This window comes from Spermophilus citellus, assembly GCF_964194105.1.
Source record: "Spermophilus citellus genome assembly, chromosome: 3".
In the NCBI taxonomy this organism is placed as follows: domain Eukaryota; kingdom Metazoa; phylum Chordata; class Mammalia; order Rodentia; family Sciuridae; genus Spermophilus; species Spermophilus citellus.
In genome coordinates, this window is record NC_138184.1 from 193,244,815 (window position 1) to 193,266,793 (window position 21,979).

The window sequence follows — 21,979 nt, forward strand, 5'->3', positions numbered from 1 at the left end:
ATTCATAACTAACTGCTTTCTATTGTCAATTTCAATGAAACTAGAAAAAACATTCAAGAATTTTTGCTACGTAATGTAATTTTTATTATGTATAAAAATATTGTGCATATGAACACATAATACCTTTTGTAGACCTCCCTGATCTCAGAGAGTTTTGCAATAAGAATATCATTAAAGCCATCACTTTTATTACAGTCTTTTAAAAAGTTATTAAGAAAAAAAAAGAATTGTTTTAGAACATTCTAACCTAAGTTAAAAGCATAAAAAAATAACAATCATTTGTGTTTGGATAGGTTATTTGGGTTTCAAGCTCACTTGAGTAATGTTTCAAATTCACTTAAATAGAAGTAAAATTTTAAAAAATAACTTAAAAATATTGTATGATTCAAGTAAAGGAGTTTGTGATTTAGTATTAGTAACATTTTCATGAAAATGAAGCTAAGCATAAAAAACCTTAAAAGTCTTCAAACTATAAAAGCAAGAGAGAAAATACAATTAAAACCACATTATTCCCACTCCTCATCCTAAGACTTAAGAGTACTTATCTTTCACAGTTTCCCCTCCTCCTTATATACTGTGCTAGAACTAGCAAAAATTATACACAAGTAAGATATTTTAGAAATTAAAATATTACTTGCTGTACCACTTAGTGTAATAGCATTAGATTTATATACTATCATTTGTTATTATATTTCATACTTTTAAACACTTGCTTGCCTAATTCAATTAAAGAATGGCTTATTTCCATAGTTCCACAATTTCATATAACTTGGATTTTTTTTTTTTTTTGGCGGGTGGGGAGAGGGTACCAGGGATTGAACTCAGAGGTGCTTGACCACTAAGTTACATTCCCAACTCTATTTTGTATTTTATTTAGAGACAGGGTCTCACTGAGTTACTTAGTGCCTTGCTTTTGCTGAGGCTGGCTTTGAACTCGAGATCTTCCTGCCTTAGTCTCCTAAGCCACTGGGATTACAGGCATGCACTACTGTGCCTAGCATAACGTGGATTTTTAAAGTAGTAATAAGACCTTAGTTTTTAAATTCATACTCCTGCTGGGGATGTGGCTCAAGCGGTAGCGCGCTCACCTGGCATGCGTGCGGCCCAGGTTCGATCCTCAGCACCACATACCAACAAAGATGTTGTGTCCGCCGAGAACTAAAAAATAAATATTAAAAATTCTCTCTCTCTCTCTCCTCTCTCACTCTCTCTTTTAAAAAAATAAATAAATAAATTCACACTCCTATGTTCTTAATGATAAAAAGTTGCTTAAAAGAAGAATTCTGTCTTATTCATTTTTTGAATCTTCATAGCATAATGGTAGCCAGGATAAAGGTGCTGAATTAATGTTTTTGAATGGGTAGAGACACGACTCTAGAATTATACAAGAAAAAAATATATACAAAAACTGAAAGGACATTGGCAAATGCAAAGATCACATCATTCAAAAGATGTTATATGGTAATACAAAAAAGTTTATAAAGGAAATACTGCTGAGACTTAGATTTAATTATATGGATGCTTCAGTATCTAAACTGACATTCACAGTTTTCTGTCTTCAACAATCACAAAGTGATATAATACTAAATATCAAAGTCCAGGAGCACAGCATCCAGTAGAGTGTCCACTGTCTAGTGAGTGTGTGCTTTCTGGGAGCTCCCAGCTGTGGCTCACTGCCTCTGTCCAGCACCAAGAGAGGATTTTATCGCATATGGCTCCGTGAAGAGATTAAAAATTCAAATTTCAAAGAAAGGCTTCTATTGAATATACTGTCTTCACATTATCACAAAGTAGAAAAATCATAAATTGAATCATTGTGAGTTGAGATCATCTGTAGTAGCATTCACAGGTTACCAACACAACAGAAATGCCAGACAATAGTGATTTTAACAATTGATGCTTATAGCACAAATGAATCTATCATTTACTTCTTAAATTAGTAGTGTGCCCACAGTGTGCAGAATACAAAATTGGCTTTGTTTAAAAATGGCTTTTAATGTTTATTTGTAATATTAAGGGAAAGAGAAGGCTAAAAGTGGTTTATGCCAGTGTTTCTTCCATTCTGACCTACAAAAAATATTTTAGAAATAATCCCCCCAACTGATCCCTCATGAAATTTTAGTGCTACAGATACAGTACTGATATGTTTATGTGATATTCATATAGGTGTACTTTACACATAAAAGTATACAAGGCTAAAAATAACTAAATACAATTTTAAGTAAAAATTAATACTTAATCATAACTATTTGCTGAGTAACTTCTGATATTTTTATAAGTTATAGATTCAAATTATCATTTGAAATAAAAATAACAAGGTGAATCAAGTTTTAAAAATCATTAGGTACTAATATATTTCCAGTGAAGTAACTGAAAAAAATCAGTAGGTGCCATATACATGATTTTTAGTGAACTATAACTTTCAACTTTTGGTTGATAAGAAAAAGTAATTCTTAAGTAGAGGTATGTATAGAGTTGTCACACACAAAAGGAATGAAAATCAAGCCTAAGCAACATACAAAGGCAGTCAGTGGCAGACAATAGGCAGATGCAAGCTACCTCTGAAGTAACAAGAGACTGACCTACTTGCATTGTTCTGTAGCACTGATTTTATGAATATTTTGTGTATTTTCCATCAACTCAGTGTTTCAATGTCACTAATATTTGTGCAATATTAAGAAAATCCAGGGGCTGGGGATGTGGCTCAAGCGGTACTGCGCTCGCCTAGCATGCGTGCAGCCCGGGTTCGATCCTCAGCACCACATACAAACAAAGATGTTGTGTCCACAGAGAACTAAAAAATAAATATTAAAAAATTCTCTCTCTCTCTCTCTCTCTGTCTCTCTCTCTGTCTCTCTCTGTCTCTCTCTGTCTCTCTCTCTCTCTCTCTCTCTCCCCTCTCTCCTTAAAAAAAAAAAGAAAAGAAAATCCAATAAAAATTAAATACTAAGATTTTGTAAGGATAAGCTTAGCTGTGTAGAGGCACAAAACTAAGTTATTTATTTATTTATTTATTTATTTATTTATTTATTTAGGCCCCTTCAAGAACCAGTGTGTTTCTACTGAGAATGACTTGTTACAAGTTAGATATGAGGTAGCCTCACTAAACCTCATATGTGAAACAATGCAGGTGAAATAACTGGTTTATGAGAACTGTACCCTCCTCAGTAGAGTAATCCACTTGATGGATTAATAATTAGAATGGAGAGCTGGAGTTGTAGCTCAGTGGTAGAGCACTTGCCTTGCAAGTGTGAGGCACTGGGTTCAAACCTAGCACTACATAAAAACAAGTAAAGGCATTGAGTCCATATACAACTAAAAAAATTAGAAATGGATTACCCTCCCCTCCCCCCTCCCCTTCCACCCACCCTTCTCTCCACTTTCCAGCTGCCCAGAGAGCTAAGTAGCTTTCTTCTGCCATAGCCTTCACTATGATGTTCTTCTACCTCACCTCAGGCTCAAAGTGATGAAGTCAGTCAACCATGGACTGACTCTGAAATTGTAAGTCCCAAATAAACTTTTCCTACTCTAAGTTATTCATGTGAGGTATTGTGGTAATGACAACAAAACGATGACAAAAACACATGACATATGGCATATGATATTAAGGTCTTAAAAGATACAGAACACATAGCAAAATGTTAGCAGTAGTTACTTTTTAATAATGTTTGTCATTTTTATATTTATTCTCCCAAGTTTTCTACAATAAGCATGTACTACTTTATAGTCTTTTAAAATTATTTTAAAAACATCATGAATATGTTTGTCCTAGACATCATATTATATTAAGTCTTTGACTTTATGCCTGACTAAAGAGCTAGACAGGCTTCAGTGGTGAAACCACAGTATTTTTCAGTTTCCAATTTCTAACCTGATATTTACATGTACTAGTTTATTCACATTTTTCTTTAATGCAGATATCCTGAACATTTTCACTGTACTAGGTGCAATGCTTATGGTCAAGAATAAATGCAATGCTGAAAATTTTGATTCTTTATAAGATGTTATAATGATAGAATATGGAAAAAGATATGCCCCTCCTAGACTATCTCTTTTTTTAAAGGTAAAAAGTAATAACCATGCAAATGACTTATAGTTAAAAAAGAAAAATGTGATCTATTTTTTGCTTGTGAATGCTGACAAAATTCTTGAAAATCTGGATTCATTCACAACATGGAATACTGTACTAGAGTAGTAATATTATTTGTGATTAAATATGCTAGAATCAAGATTTAAAAATAGACTGCAAAGGGAAAATGTCTAACACCAATTTTTCAGCTCTAAATATGAAGAACTTTAAATTCTTTCAGCTTGCATGTTGAAAAGACTATTTGTAATTAAAATGCTGACAGACCAGAACTATTTAGCAGCAGCACTGCCACCATGGCATATAATAGATCTGGCACTGTGAAAGCCACAATAGCTGCTAACTGTATCCAGACTTTCACTTAATGTGATGAAGGATTTTAAATATAAGAAATGCAAATAGAATTGATTTTACACAGAAAAGACAAGAAGTTAGTTTGAAACAAGATGATGAGAAATTTAAACTATTGTTAACAATACTATTTATTTAAAACAACAAGTTACTATTTTTTCTGCCATTTCTGTGTTTTTTAATACTAGCTGATTTTAACAAGATATGTCTGAATGTATCATAAGTTAATTCTTTATCAGTTTTCATACATCATCCTTTACCTTGGTCAGCCAGCTGAAAATTATGTAAGCTATAAATTAGCTTTAAACAAGCTCTGAATCAGGCTTGAACTGGTTTTCAAATTAAAGAGCCTTCAGTATATTACCAGGTGCTGTCATTTTATTACCCCAATCAATTCTGTGTGGCCTGAGGTAGAAGGAAAATGAATGCTGTCTTCATTTGCAATGGGTTTATCTCCTACAGCAGGCTCTGGAAACATAACTGCAGCAATGAATTGAAAGCTAAGGTTACATTTAACATTGCCAGTGCAGGAAATTGTTACTTTTTAACAAAGCTGGAATTTCAGTGAAGAAAAAAGAACACTCCTTTTTTGTGAAAACAGGACACTTCTTTTCTGTGAAAACTATACAAAATATTAATATTTGGGTAAACTTAAGTTAAAATTTAAAAGCATTTCCAACAATTATGGGTAAGCCAGTTTATTGCTGTAATTTTAAATGGTATTTAAATTAAAAAAATTGAAAACACAATTAATTCAGTCTGCCATTAAATTACATATTCAAATTATCATTTCAACATAAAAATAACAAGGTGAATTAAGTTTCAAAAATCATTACATATTAATATTTAACTGTCCTTTGACAAACAAGTGCATCAAGAATCAAACTCTAAGAATGAGATCTTGCCATCCACCACAATATGGATGGGCCTATAGGACATTATGCTAAGTGAAATTATCCAGACTTAGGAAGAAAAATATTGCATGATCTCACTTACATGGACTTTAATTTTTTTTAACTGCACACATAGAAAACAAAACAATAGGTACCAGGGGAGGAAGAAAGGGTTGGAGACGAAATGGGAGGTGAAGAGGATGCAAACTAGCATGAAATCTAATACACAACATGAGGACTACAAGTAATAAAATTGTACTATATTTGAGCTCATGCTAATTTTTATTTTAGGTGTTCTTGTTACACACATACACTTCTCCCCCCCCCAAAAAAAATAGTAAACTATGTGAGATGATGAGTATATTAATTTGCTTTACTAAAGTAATCTTTATACTACCAATATATATCTCATAATATCACACTGTATACCTTAAATATATACAATAAAATTTATTTTTTAAAGAAAAAAATAATATCAATAACAAAAAAATATTTCAATTGCTCACTTATTATATAAGAAAGCAAATGAATTTTAACAAATGGTGCCCCACTATTATATAATGCACTAACATATAATAATATATAATAATAATTAAAATACAATGTCCCAATAAAAACACAAAAACTGAAAAAAAAATGGTGCTAGATCATAACAACAGCCACATGTTAAAAAAAATTCTAGCAAAACTGTAAAACTACTAGAACATAGTATAGGAAAAAGTAAGGTGGCTAGGGTTGGTGATGACTGCTTGGTACCCAAAATATGAACCATAAGGAAAAACATGTCAAGTTGGAATTGAATGGAATTTAAAGAGTATGCTTTGCAAAAGACAGTGTTCAGAGAACAAAACAAGAAGCTATTGAATTGGGGAAAATATCCACAAACTACATATCCGTAACAGGACTGGCATTCAAAATACACAAAGAATGCAAACCCAACAGTAAGAAAGTAACCCAATCAATTAAAAATAAGCAAAAGTTCTGAAGTGATACCTTCCCAAAGAAGACAAACATTTGGCAATGTGCACATGAAAAGATACTCAACATCACATGTCATTAGGGCACTATAAATAATAATAAGACACTATTACATATCTATTAGAATATCTATAATTCAAAACACTGACAACACCAATGTGGCAAGGATGTGCAACAATAAGAATTATGGAAAAGGCGAAACTATAGGAACAATAAAAAGATTTCTGATTTTAACAATTTGAGGTTCAGGAAGGAGGAATTAATAGGCAATATCAGTCTCTTGTGATCCACAAGAGATTATTAAGGCAGTAATACAATTTTGTATGATATCATAATCACAAAAGATTGTTAGGGCAGTAATACAATTTTGTTTCAAATCGTAATGGTGTATTACACACATCTGTCAAAACTCAAAGTGTGTATAACACAAAGAGTATATCCTAATATAAACAACAGACTTCAATTAATAATATATTAATATTGACTCCTCAGTTTTAATAAATTTACCATACTAATGCAATATAATAAGGGAAATTAGAAAGACTGCAGGAAGAATAAGGTATTTAGAAGGACCATTCCTCGTTTACAAAAAATCAAAAGGCCATTAAAAAAAAGAGAGAAATTAAGAAAACATATTAGCAACTATTTTTATCACATTTATTACTTTTTAATCTATTATGTAGTTTTCCCTATACAAATTGTATACACATTCTCTTTCTTCATGGATTTCCTTGTTGTGCTTCAAACACTAGAAAGACCATGGAAGTATGGTAGTACACGGCCTGGAGTACTATGTATCAATTTCCAAATGTGATTTTAAAAGCCAGTGTACAATCTGCCATATTTCTTGCTACAGACCACATACAGTGAAATAAAACTTCCATCTGCTTGGATTTCCAAGTGACTATGATGAGCAGAGCTGCTCTGGCTAACTGTATTGAGATGATACATGAATGAGAAATCAATCTGTATTATGTTAATCCACTAAAAGTTTGGGATTCTTTGTGTTTGTTACATAATCTAGCAAATCCTAATTTATATTTCTATGAAATACCTCCTAGCTTTCACAATTTCATTCAAATGACAATATATCCACAATCTCTTTGATTCTTGGAGCTGAAAGCTATCTTCCTACTCTCTCAATTTCCACAGTACTTATCTGTACCTTCTAATGGCATTTAAAACTCTTTAATTTTTTATCATAATTATATGCACACATGATTTTGACCAATTTACCAAATTCTAAGTTTTTTAAGGACAAGAGTATGTCTGATTATCTTAAGATATAGCACTAGAAGAATATGTGGTACATCTTATGAACATAATCCAGTGTTTTATTCAATAAATTATACTCATTGCAGATATATGGCAGATTGATGAAGACAAAGAAATTATATAAGGAATATTTCTTCTAAAACTATAATAGAGGAAAAATCAAAATAGATCTTTTCTTTTAGATTAATTTTATATTCATTGACAACTCTAATGTTCTTCAATCTGGAGAAGAAACCTTTTTTAAAAAAATAAAACTGTAGCTCTATTCCAAAAATATCTGCCATAATCAAGAGTTATTATTAAATGCTGAGTGAACTAGGTAGAAACAGAAACTATTCCAAGAAAGGATATGATTTTAAACTTGCTGAACAGATATTTTCTTATCTCTTATTCTGTCTTTTTTTGCATATTTGGGTCACAGCTTGCAGAAGTTTGTGCTCTTGACATCTTCTATATTTCAATGAATAGCCTCGGGCCTATAAGGCAAAAACTAGAAACTGAACTACTTCACTCCCTTTCAGCAAAATGTACGTGTGAAAAATAATTTCAATAACTAAATGGGAAACAGGCTACCAGTGGAGATACTTTAAATCATAGAAAAAATTATGTGTAACATCCAGGCTCCTTGTCTTCAAAGGAATACAAGTGATATATCCTGTCAGGATAGTCTGCAGTCCAGCTGATAAAAAGAACCTAGATACAAGAAAATAGGACCAAGAAATATCTGCTAAAGCCCAAATGAACAGTCTAGTAAAAAAGTTGCAAAATAAATACAATCAAGTCCTGAGATTTGTGGGGAACCTGAGACTTAAAGTGGATGCTACAGTTTGAATGTGGTTTGTTCAAGAGTCATGTATTGAAAACCTGGGCCTCAACGTGGCAGTGTTGGGGTGGGGGTATGACTTTTAAGAGGTGGGCACAGTGGGAGGTTCTAAGGACACTGGGGCATTGCTCTGGGAGGAAATTGATGTAGTTCTCCCCGGACCCTGGCTACTTCTTATGAGAGGGTTGTTTCAAAGAGAAAGACTACTCTTGAGTGTCTGGCTTCCTGTTTCACAATATCACTCTTTAGCACATGCTTTAGCCACTATGAAGTTTAAGATCCCTACCACAGTAGAGCAAATGGCAGTGCAAGACCCCTAAACATCCAAAAATAGTGATCTAAACAAACCTCTTTTCTTTATGAAGAACCTTTACTCAGATATTTTATTATAGTAATGTAAATGAGCTAATACATTGAACATTTAATTTTAAAACAACAAACCCAGATAAGGCTTTTTTGTAAAAGCAAGGATGAAAGGTGAGGGAGAAGGAAATAAAGAGGGAATTAGTGGCTCTTTCTTCCTTGAATTTTCTGATCTGGAAATATGAAAAGTGATCTTTCAAAAAGAATGACTGGGGAACAGTTTATAGGTCAGCTCAATAGGAACAGAAATCTAGGTACTGAAGAGGAAAAAAGTGAGTTTTTCCTTCTGGGACAGGAAATAAGATTGAGATAGGGAAAGACTTCATTTTAGTAGAGAGGAGAAAAATACAGATATGGCCCCTTTTTCTAAATGAAATAAGAGACAAGATTTCTTGAAAAAGATTCTTCGGAATAAAACCAGAGTTTATGTGTGTGGCAAAGACTTGAAATATCTTCTATTAAAAAGCTCACAAAAGTGGTCAATGAGGGCTGGTTTAAATCAGGAGCAATGAATTTGTAGTAATCCTAAGTTCATAAGTTTCTCCACTTATTTCTGGCCAAAAAAACAGTTGAGATAAACCAATACAGAGGATCCAGAGAGTCTCCTGTTATAACTGCAGAGGTGAGTTATGACACGGGATACTAATGTTTCTAAAGGTAAAAGGTTGAAATGCTAAGTCACAGGTTTTAAAAGAAGAGAAGAAAGTCAGCGAAAGGATGGTAGCCTGGAGGACTTGAGAAGAGCTGAAGAACTAGAGAAAATATTTTTAAAATGGAAAAAATGAAGAGAAAAAGAGGGCTAAAAATGATCATGATTTGAATCATGGTGATAGGCATTTGACATTTTTATTTTATCTTTTTTTATCTTTTTGTTCTCTTTAAAATAATATGAGGAGTCTTTGTTTAAAGCTGTCAAATTCAGACTGCAAGTTTTTTTTCTTTTTTTTTTTTGCATAGTTTTTTAGTAAATTTAAAAAGTACAACTAACTGTATTTGAGTCTATTAGGCAAGTTCCTATCTTAGGAGAGCTTTTTACTAGAAAAGGAACACAAATATACTTGACACATACACAAAAATATCATGTTTCCAAATGCTGCTTGGAAATGTGAAGGAGGAAAGAAGGACTGGAAGAAAGAGAAAATCTGGAGATATTGAATCAAATCAAGAAGAAAGGAAGTTCGCCTCATTGCAAAAATCAGATACATATGTTGTAGACTTGGAAACACTCAGAAAGGAATGAAAGATAAAGATGACAATATGTTCTTTAACAGCCATACTGAAACAGGTTAAGGCATCAATTACAGTCACAGAGAAATGTGGAAAATGTCCACACAGCACTTTTGTATTCTTGTAAAACATTAGACCCTGTTTTCTAAAAAATATCTACCTCATTCAAACTCCTATAAAGTGACTTAAGAGTGGGAAAATTAATTAATAATAATCAAACAAATGACAAGATAGTAGATGAAATCTCAAACTGTTATTAAGTAATGATTTCCTGTTGTGACTTGTTGAAACTGCTGTATTGAAACAATAAAATATGATATGCTGAAATACCTTATATTAATCTTGCTTTAAGCTCCTGATAAATCTAAAACTGACTTACAAATATATAATAATCTAAATTTATAAATCTGACTTTGGATATAGAATATAAAGAATAGTACTTGACTTTAATATTTGAGAGAATAGTCTGCCCCTCAAGAACACAGAAGTGAACAACTGCTGACAAAAACGCTTTGATGCAACTTGAACTTTTCAAAGTGATTCTAAAAAATTTTAACCTCTGTAGGCACACTTTAAAGAGTTTTTGAACCAGTGAAGCAGATAATCATCTGTAGCCATTATTGAAGGTACATTTAACAAAAAACCAACTTAACTTCAATGAAGGTATAATACTACAACATAAACCTTTAAGAAACCTTCAGAGAATACATTAAAATAAGTTGTATCTTAGGTGATCTGAGATTGAATTTAGCATTTGAATATAGTCGAAGGGGGAAAAAAGAAGAGCAATATATTGAACCTACAAAAACTTACAGTAGTCAGGAGTCACAAGAAGATGGCTGAACCAGTCACATGTGGAAATACATGTGTACATACAAGGATCTTTGTCTGTCAATGAGGTAGAATCATTTTTTAACTTTTTATAAGATAATAATTTCATACTCTTTAATTAAACCAAAGAATTAACACAAAAATTGTCAGCACAAGAAGTAAACCAAATGGGTCTAAATTGCATTGTACTTCATATATAGTATAGTATAAACAAGCCACAGTTCTCAAGAGAAATTTTTACTGCAGAAGAATATTGACATTGGGGGAAAAAAGATAACAAAAAATATTACTGTATGTACACAAAGTGGCTGACACTGACAAATCAGAATATTCTTAAAACTATCTTTGTAGAGAAACAGAATATAGATGGCTTTAGTTTCTTAAATAATATACATTTACAAACATCACAACTTAGGACAAACATTAAAGAGTAATATTTGATTCAGCTAAAATATAGTGCTAAGTGCCTAACTCACTCCCTGCTTCCAATCATTATTAGCTCCCTTTCCCTCACCTCCCTCAAAGTTCAACAGATTAGTTTCTGCTGAGTCTATACAAACCATCCATAACTGTCAGGTGGCACCTCCCTTATACTTATTTCACTGAATTTGAGGAAAGGACCTTGAGTTGTATCATCTTCCATATCCATTTTCCTAGACCTTAGACTAGGACCATCTTTACTAAATTTGTTTGTTTTAGAAATAATCTCTAACTTTTATTTTCTTAAAATCCCACAATCCCACATAATAATAAAGATATTTTTTTCTTTTCCTATTACTAGTGGTGTTTATTTATAATAGAACAATTAATCAAGCTTCCACATTATAAAAATCTAAAATGATTTTAGGACAAAATCTGAGAATCTCTTGCAATAATGAATAGAAAAATACCTATTTCAATATATATAACAGGTAGCTTCTACAACAGGCTGTGGAATCAGGCAAACCTGGATTTGGATTACGATATACCACTTCTTAGCTGTGTTATCCTTAACTTCTCTGAATCTCATTTTTTTTTTCATCCGCACAAAGGAGATAAAAACAGTAAATACCCTGAAAGCTGTGCTAAAGCTGAATGGGATTATACATTTTATGTGCTTTGATAATGCCAGGTGCATGATGGTACTCAATAAATGTTAGCTGCCATTATTAAGAGTAGGATATTTTCTTATTTGTTTGATCAAGCAATTATACTGACAGTATAAGACTATACAGGAATATTATACAGCACTTACAAATTGAATAAGAGTATGCAAAAGAATGTAGGAAATTGTCATATATCCAATTTTATGAACACAGAAATATAACAGAAAGCATAAAGTGAAAATAATTATTAAAAAGTAGGTTACAGTAGAAAAAACTACCAATGAACAGAAATGTGATCTCTAGGTGCTTTAATTGTAGATAATTTAAAATAGTTTTTATTAATTTAAAAATTTTCAAATTTTCTACACAGATTATTTTATCTTTACAAGAAATCTTACAGACCAAAATCAAAAAGTAATTTTTTTCCCTGATTCCCACTTTAGAAAAGTGAGTCAGGGAAAAGAACAGAAAAAAAGGAGAAAAAAAACAATGAGAAGTAGATATTTTTTAAAGCAGGATTTTACATAAACAATATTAGTTTGTTATATTAAATAAAACTCCTATTTTGAATTATTATTTTAGCTTTTAAGTTAAAACTCAAAAGAGTCTGATGCCACAGATACAGTATATTTAACCATGTCTTCATAATAATATTTTACTTGAAGAGCAAGTTGATAGGTATTCTCTTATTCAAATAAATATCATTTAAATTTTGTAGTAGATATTATTAGGTAAAGAGCCAGCTACAATATTGGTAAATTTATTGCTACATTGTATCATAATTATTAGATAAAAAATGTAATGTTTTCAGAGGCAGAAACTCTCCTTTTTGAGAAACACTCAATCTAAGAAATAGATGGATCATTAACTCCTAAATTCCAAATTTTCCTGTTGGAAAGTGGATGTTTTATTGGACCTTAATAACAGATACTAAGCATAATTGAGAAAACAAGACTGTGAAGCCTAGAAAAAAGACCAAAGAAATGGTCTGATAAGAAGGTGGGAAACTAGGTGTCTTCATTGAAGGCAAGGAAGGAGTTTTTTAAAAGGGGGAGAATTATAAAGTGGATAAAAGATGAAGCAGAGGAAGATTCTTGATGGAGACAAACAATTTGGAGCTCAGAGGATAAGCTTGGTGATCTTGCTGAGCAATTTCAGGACTGGAAAGAAGAAAGGAAACGTTATATTGGTAATCCAGGAAATCAGTGCATTCAATCTGGATTGGGTGTCATCAATCTATCTTCAATATGCCAGTGAGATTGAAAGACAGTCCAGTTATGAACAGTGAAGTATGAGAATGTTATCCTCAGTTATGATAAGTGAATATTTCAAATACAGACAAAACCATGTGTAAGAAATTTAAAGGCGATCAGAGTCAAAAGCAGTGGTTCTTAAATTTTCATGATCACCTGTGTTGCTTCTAAAAATGCTTATTCCCAAGTACAAGTCCAGAAATATTTATTTAGCAGGTCTGTGTAGGGCTTTCCACATTGCACGTTTAGTGGAAATTCAGAAAATCCCAGTGCAAGTGGTTTGCAGATTAATCACTTTAATCTGGGTGTATGGACTGACAAGAAATATCAAAGTATTATGAAAATTAGATGATTCTTTTTATTTCTGATAAAGCACAAGAAAAAGCAGAGTTATTCTTAAAAGTAGAGTTCACCTAACCTGTTAGTTAAAGATGATTCTTAGGGTCTTGTCAAATGAGAACTGAAGTTAATAACTTAATAGGGAGCAGTACTGGACTAAGCTGGAACTAGCAGAGGGAATACAGTGTGTATCAGTGTTAAAATTTATTTTACTTAGCATTTTTCCAAAGGAAAATGTGTTAGAAATTGCATATCCAGTACTCCTAGAGAGAGAGATTCAGTTTTTAAAATAACATGGAGGTAAACAAGTACCATTAAGGAAGTATGTTATTCATGGTTCTTTCCATTGGGAATTAGGGAACCAGTGACAGAAAAGGAGAAAATTGTAGGCTATATTGGCAGATTCTGAAGAATTTACATGTATAAATCAGTGTCATTTAATTCATAGTATAAAACACTTATAGAGATTCTACTTCCCTAAAAGAAAAGAATAGCATCTGAGAATAAGTGTAACTTTCTTTATTTAAAAGTGATGCTTTTGGGGGGGCTGGGGATGTGGCTCAGTGGTAGAGCGCTTGTGTGAGGCCTTGGGTTCAATTTTCAGCACCACATATAAATAAATGAATAAAATAAAGGTCTATCAACACACACAAAAAAAATCTTAAAAAAGTGATACTTTCTCTTGGCATAAATGATGTAAGTATATTGAAAGCATATAATCATGTTCTGATATTCCACATGTTTATACAACATAGTCTAAAACTAGGCTCCACACAGAATGTATAACTGCTAGGCCTGAATTTTCCACATTCCCATCTTTACAAGTATCTAAATCTGTAAACAATAAAGGATGTGCTGCTGATGCCTATTCTCTAAATGCCATTGTTGGGTTTGAGACTCTGTTATCATCAGAAACTGTATAGAACTTCACAAGGTAGACTCATAAATTATCCCACAGCTGTCTTGGATGGTTTATTATCTTTAATTTTATTTACTTTATATTTTTATGTCAGTTTCAAGTTTACGTTTTCAATAACTGACAAGGAAATAACACCTCTTCATATTCTATGTAAATGTCTTGGATAGTTTTTCACCTATTACTAAAACATGAGTTCAGTTAAAAACAGGTTTTGCCAGGGCTGGGGTTGTGGCTCAGTGGTAGAGTGCTTGCCTAACATATATGAGGCACTGGGTTCAATCCCCAGCACCACATAAAAATAAAACAAATAAAATAAAGGTACTGTGTCCATCTAAAACTAAAAAAATATTTTTAAAAAAACAAGTTTTCCTTTCATGTCATTATGTTGAATCTTTTCCTATTATTCTTTTTATTCAAAACCTGGCAGATCTAATATGTTAAATATGAAGGCATATTTTAGTTTCTAACTATCATGCCTTCTATTTATAAAATAAATACACTGCTATGTGATTCACAGAAGAGTGTAATTCCATATTTAATGTGAAATGTAAATTACTATCAATAAAAAGTTCCAACTCTGTGCTAATGATATACAATCAATTTAGAAAATAATACCTGATGGAATAGTATATAATTTTGAAAGTCCAGAGAACCATGAATGCCCTGGTTTAAAAATTATTAATTATAAAGAGATTTCATTGCCTCTTAACTCTAGCAAGAAATTAAAACAAATGGACATTTTTCTGCATGAAAAAGTTAAATATGACTACCTCTATTTAATGTGAAACTCTGAAAGTGATAGGAAAGACTTTTATTTCATGTGTGTGAAGGCAAAAAATCAAACAAAATTTTTCTGCCTATTACTTTTTAAAAACATTTCTTATATTTGGAAATCAGAACTCTTAACTAATTGTGAACTCTTGTCTCTGTGGATAAACTGCTTGTCATGTACTGAGTACATTTATTACTCTGTGCACTGCCATTCAACCTTTTACAAAAAACAACCTTAAATTCAGTTACTGAAACAACTCGCTGAAGCACAAGCATTGTAAATGGTTAAGATCTAAACCCAGTCTGTTTCTTCTCCAAGCACATAAAACTTTCCTCTGTACTATGTTGCAAACTTTGATTTTCTAGATAAATCACTCTATTTTCCTACAATACATTCCTCAGATTATTCATCAATTTGACGGCAAATTTTTATGGAAAAATAATTAGTATCACTTAAAGATACAAACTCCTTAGAGACATATAGCCTAATATCAGAAATGTCAAAAAATGAATAGATTAAAATGTTCAGTAGCACAATGCACTTTCCCTATGTCTCCAACCTCCAATCTACAATTCTTTATAAAATGCTTTTAGAAAGTGAATACTATAATGTTTAAGTGTATTTGACTTGAGAATGCAGTTCCATTAACAGATTTTATTCTTTGAATTTTCTTAGCTTAGATGTGAAGATTTTAAGAAGACTATCTTAGTTACAGGCAAAAAGGTACATGCTTCCTAAACCACAGTGAGTTAGAACAACAAAAAAATTTTAACAGATAAGAAATTCTACAAAATGATGAAATAATTAAAAGTTTAATAAATTAAAAGGAACAAATTTACTATATCTATGTCTACAATATGTCAAATCTCACTTTGATTTTTGAAGCTAGGATTTTAGCCTTTTCTACTATTCAAGTGTCACTTTTACAATTCTGAGAATAGGTTAGCTTAGTTCAATTAAGACCAACCAGCTCTTCACAGTGAATATGTCTCTTACACTGCATATAAATACTGAAATAACAACTTGACATAATTAGTAATATTCCACATTCCCAATGAATTTCGTGAGATTCTGACCTATGGTTTATTGGCTTACTATACAACCAATTTTAGTACTTCAAGTACTAGGCTTAAAAGGTCACAATATCCTTTTTTGTTAACTTTTTAAGGGATTGTAATAAAATATTCTTTAGCTTAACACTCAGATTTTCTGTAGGTAATCTTATTTCTCTATAATAGTAAAACTTAAAAATATAAAATGTTATTTTAAACTATAGGACAGTATGAACTTGGTGACTTTTTGTATTCATACTGTACTTTGATTAATTATCTCAGTTATGATTTGGTTTCTCATCACATATGGTATTCCACAGCATGCTATGTAAATGCATGTAGCCCACATGCCACCTAACTTAGAAAATGGCTTGTTTTTTTTTTCAAATTAATAGTAAGTGTAACTTAGAAAGTGATCTGATTTCTCCATTCTGCAACTTATTTATTGAATAATTTAGAAAGGATTTGACTTTTCAGAGGTTCTAAGAATTTTCCTTTTTCTCTGCATATGATATAAAAATATATAAATATGTATATCATAAACATTGATAAACTTTATCTGGAAGAAGAAATCAAATTTTCAAAGAGATCCTTAAGGAATACCTGACTATGACTTACTGAAATGTATTTAATAGGTATTATATGGTTCTAATGAAAAAAATACCATAAGTTATAGAACTCATCTATAAACATATTAGTACTATTTCCATTTCTATTACAAAAAATGGTCCATGAACAATCTGTTTCGCAGAAAATTGACACTTGACAAAAATATGTAGGAAGAGGTTTCAGAAAACATAATCAGGATAATGAATCTAATCACAAGAAAATATCAGAAAAATGTGAGGTGAATAGGAAATGACAAATAAGTTCAGTTCAGTACATAAATGTTCAGTTTAAACAATAACACACTCTACTTTTTTTTTATTGCACAATACCAAGTATAATTAGTTGGGCTGTTAATGGCAAATCACTATTACTAGTCCTCAAATACAGCCACTCAATTAGAAACTAAGGAATTAAAAGACTTTTATACAATTTTACCTCCCAGGGAAAATGTCAGAGCAACTTACAACATTCTGAATTAGTACCAGAGCCTTGACTAGAAGATCGACTGAAATTCTGTGCAATTTCCAACAGTAAGCAGGAAATCTAAAGCTTAAGTACAAGACTATAGCCATGACTGAGGATAAACACTTCAGCTTTAATTCTTAGACTTTTTAGTAAAAAGATTTATTTTATGGGATTCTAATGTAAGAAATGGTACAAAGAATGTTTTCTTCCAGATTTTTACGTACCTCTATCAATGAAAATGCAAATCAAAGTTAGTGAAGCTCAGGAAAGCATGTTTTGTAAGCTGTAAGGCTTGTTATACAAATTCTAGGTAAGTAGTGAATTTAGACGGTTAAAGGGTATAAGTTTTACCTGCAAATGATTTTTCTGTCAACTATGCTCAATTCAGAAACTTCAAATTCAACCTAATGTCACATAAAATCCCAAAGGTCAAATGAATAGTTAAAATATTAAAAAGTTCTTTTTTATGGGTTAGTTATATGCTTCAAATTTAAAAGAACTTTAAAGGATAATTCACTTTAATTTTATATTTTTCATAAATCTTCACAATACATAAAACTCAAGACATTCAATTTCCAATATTACCAGGTTCAATTAAATGTGCTTGTTTAATGTATTGTGGCAAGATACTCCTTGGAGAGATTGTCTGCTCAGTTCTTAAAGAGACACAATTCTCAATGACCATTTTATTTGAAAATAAATATACACATATTATTTTGATCTAAGAGTTATAGAATTCTACTTGCTCAAGGAAGAAATGTGGAAAGTAAAAGAAAAAATTTAAAAATTATATTGGTGTTACTCAGAGATTTCTAATACAAACGATTATCAAGAAATAGCACTTGCCTCAGCTGGTATGTCTGCATTTGTAGTTCCAGAAAGTCTTCAATAAGAGATTCAGAAGAGATTTCTATGCACATGAATTTACAATTTATTACTGCTCAAGATGTGGCTAGAAAGATCAAATAAGAAAACCAAATGGAAGTCTCCAAACTAAGACAGCTCACTTTGTAGTAGTCAAGTAATGACCTGTCGTGTTTATTTGATGGCTTCTCACAAAACAGAGCTTAAACAGGATGAAAAGCTAGAATAGTATCTGGCACAGTCATTGTAAAGTACCTGACATATATTTAAATCTTCAGTGGCACCAGTGAATACACTTGACTTGAGGAAACACTTTAAAAAAATATTTATACATGTTCACTTAACCATTTCAAGACGAGTTATCTGCATTTTGAATGTTTCAGCAGACACAAGCTGTGGGGATCTATATCAGGTAGATCCTCAAAAAGACTGAGTAGTGAACTATGCCCTATTTTTTAAAAATACAATATAAAATCTACTTTACGTCTTATGAAAATACACAATATAATTTTAAAATGCCAATTTGTTAAAAGTTATCTTAGATAAATATACATTGTGTATATTTGTTTCAAAATTCCAAAGAGTTAATTTTTAGCTTCAAAACTCTAACTAAAGATTTTATAAAGCAAGTATAATAATGGTTCATGTTCCTGACTGCTTATAAAATCACCTACAGAGAGTTAAAAAATACAAATGCTCTCTATCCTCTTTCTGAACTTTTCAATCAAAAAGCCTTCAAAACATAAACAAAATAGATGTCCACGTGAGCTAGAGGTAGAATGTAACAAGACACTGTTTCCCTATGAAGGGAGTTATCATCTGAGAATACATAGTGAAGACAACAGGAGCCAGTTTCTTTTTTTTTTTTTTTTCCTGACAGAAAGGGAATTACAAAGATGGAAAAGGAGAAAAATGGAATGTTTTTCAATATCTATACAAGTATATATCTAAATGTGTATATGTATAACTATATGTATACACATCTAGTCCTTAGGTCTGTCTACCAAGAAGAATCAAGAAGAGCATTGTCCCAATAATCAGATTTTGTTTCTAAAACCATTCTCCATTAAAAGCAAACAGGGTGGGGTGTGGGATGGGGGCGCTGGGGTTGTGGCTCAGTGGTAGAGCACTCACTCCCCTATCACATGTGAGGCCCTGGGTTCGATCCTCAGTACCACATAAAAATAAACAAAGAAAATTATGGTATTTAAAAAATAAAAAAGCAAACAGGGTTCCTTGGAGAAACAGCTGATTCCAAAAGTGGGGGTAAGGAGGAATTATAAGTCAAGCCAGAAATACCTTTAATAACAAAGTTCTCAAAGATTGGTGGAATCATGTACAAAGGACCCAGAAGTTACATTGAAATAGCATTCTTTCATCGGTCAAATCTGGGACAATTGGAACATCAAAGTGAACAATAATAATAACTTCTATAACCCATGGGGGGAAAACAGAATTTAATGAAGAATAAAATGTTTACAAACTTTCAAGGTTTTTTCCCACAAATTACTTACTAATTAGAAAGAGTAAGTGAATACAGAAGACTAGCAAACAACTTAATCAAGTAATTAAAGTTAACATCATCGTTTCCAATCAACATCATATATATAATGCAAACAGCATTGCTTGATATAGTCTCATCAAAGATGCATAAAATGAATCCAATCACAACATCAGAAAAATGCAAAGTGAAAGGCATTCTACAAAGTAACTGTTCTATAATTTTCTAAAGAAACACAAGTTAAGGAAAAATTAAGGAACTGTCTAGATTAGGGACTAGAAAAGCATGAAAACTAAATTCAATGTATGATTCCATACTGAATCTTTTTGCCACAAAGGACATAATAGCAAAATCCTTTTGTCACAAAGGATGAATGAATACCAAAGCTTGAATGAAATCTGAGGATTAGCTAATAATAATGTACCAAGGTAAATTTCTTGATTTTGTTAGTTATATTCTGGATATTTAGCAGGAAAAAATACTGTGAGATTTAACATAGAGGTAACAATTATAATTTCAGAATGACTACTCTGATAGAAATACAGTACAGGATATTTACTAAATATACTATTTACCAATAGGAAACACATTAATTATGTACTCCACGTAAATACATAACTGTCACGTTTTTATACCCGTTCTTAAGTACTAAAACATTATTAAACTTACCCAGATATGGAAATTAAAGTGGGATGTTAAACAGAATTAAGTTAATTTAATATTACTTTGCATAACACTTCATTTGGAGGCTTCTAGTGAAGAGACTGGATCAAAGATGAATGAGTCTGGCAGACCTATTTAGATAGCTTCTAAAAACATAATAGGAGAAACAGTGAGGCACTCAATCAAGACAGAAGGGTGGGTGAGGGTGAGTAGCTAAGACTAGACTAGAGAAGGAAAATAAAATTTTTACAGGATTAGGAAGTAACATGGTATGTGAGATAATGATGGGTGAGGCATGAGGATGATTCCACATATATGGCTTGGATGAATGGATGAAGGTAGAGATGGAGGAAAAAACAGGAGACAGATGATGTGAAGGAAGAAGAAATAAATACACTGATTTTCCAGATACACAGCATTCATTAATAACAGAATTTTCACAATGCTATAAAGAGCAAGGGAGAAAATCCCCTAATGCATGGTGATCAGGAGCAAATGGACTAGTTCCATTGAATACAAGTAAACTGCACTGGCTGCTACCTTACATGATTTGAAGCAGACCTATGAGAGAAGACAGGTTTATAAATGAATGCTAATGTGTTTCTCTATATATGCTGTACACATTAATGGATCTCCATGTGTGTCCATGTCCATGTCCATTATCTAGTCAATTTTCATTAAACCTAAAATTACCTAGACTTATGAAGAGTTGAAGAGGCAAAGAGAGTACTAACGTGTCATACTTCAAGGGTTTGGTAGAATCATTCCACTTTTAGGTAAACTGTTATTAATCAGTGTTATACTTGACAGAAAAAAATTCTGTTCTCATAAAGTCCACAGGAAAGAAACCTGCTACTTGAAAGATAAAGTCATATATAACTAAGAGGAATACTGCTGAGTGTATGCAACAACATTTTAGGACTCCCCCTGTACACAGAAATTGAACAAAATGTTAACAGTTAAATAATGTTTAAAGAGTGATGTATTTTCAGTCAAACATTCAACCATATTTTTTGATATTTACAATATAATTTCTACATAGGAGTCAAAATTTTATAATAAGACTTGTTGAGCAAGTCTTATTCCCACAGAGAAAGGAAGTTACAGATATATACATACATACATATACATATATATATATATGTATATATATATAAAATGATTTTACATTCACTTGCCCCATCAAAGTTTGTTGGCAACTAGTTCACTTCCATTCTAATGGCAATTGGTATTTTTTCCCTTAGCTTTTCATATCATTAACATATATTATCATAGCAAATAGACCCATATTACCTAACAAATAATATTTCATCAAGGCAACTGAGCAAAATAAAAAATAAGAAAAGTATGTTAACTTTCATTCTATGTTTCTTTTAGGCCCTAAGATGATAGTAATTTTCTTCACTTGGATGTTAACAATATACAAATCTTTAAATTTAAAAGTTTTTGAAGCAATCCATTGAATTGAATTATAAATCATAACATTATCTATGAATGCTATCTCCATAGGACTTAACACTAGCAAACATCTTTTCAAGAGAAAATACAAACAAAAATTTACAACCTGCTGGTCTTTAAAAGTAGGAAAACAAAATTAATGTAACATTAATATTCAAGGGAATAACCTGT

General features: G+C 31.7%; 1 protein-coding gene across 9 annotated transcripts in view; it reads right to left on the reverse strand.

The window, feature by feature from the left end:
• PHF14 (PHD finger protein 14) overlaps positions 1-21,979 on the reverse strand; it is a 604,994-nt gene that overhangs the window by 446,741 nt on the left and 136,274 nt on the right. For 2 of the 9 annotated variants that reach the window (XM_081283670.1, XM_081283669.1), the window contains one exon: positions 13,053-13,073. The exons of the other annotated variants lie outside the window; for them this stretch is intronic. In XM_081283670.1, coding sequence (XP_081139796.1) covers positions 13,068-13,073 — 6 coding nt within the window. In that variant the 3' untranslated portion in view covers positions 13,053-13,067. Of the gene's footprint in view, positions 1-13,052; positions 13,074-21,979 lie in introns of those variants that run through there. 9 annotated transcript variants of the gene reach the window in all.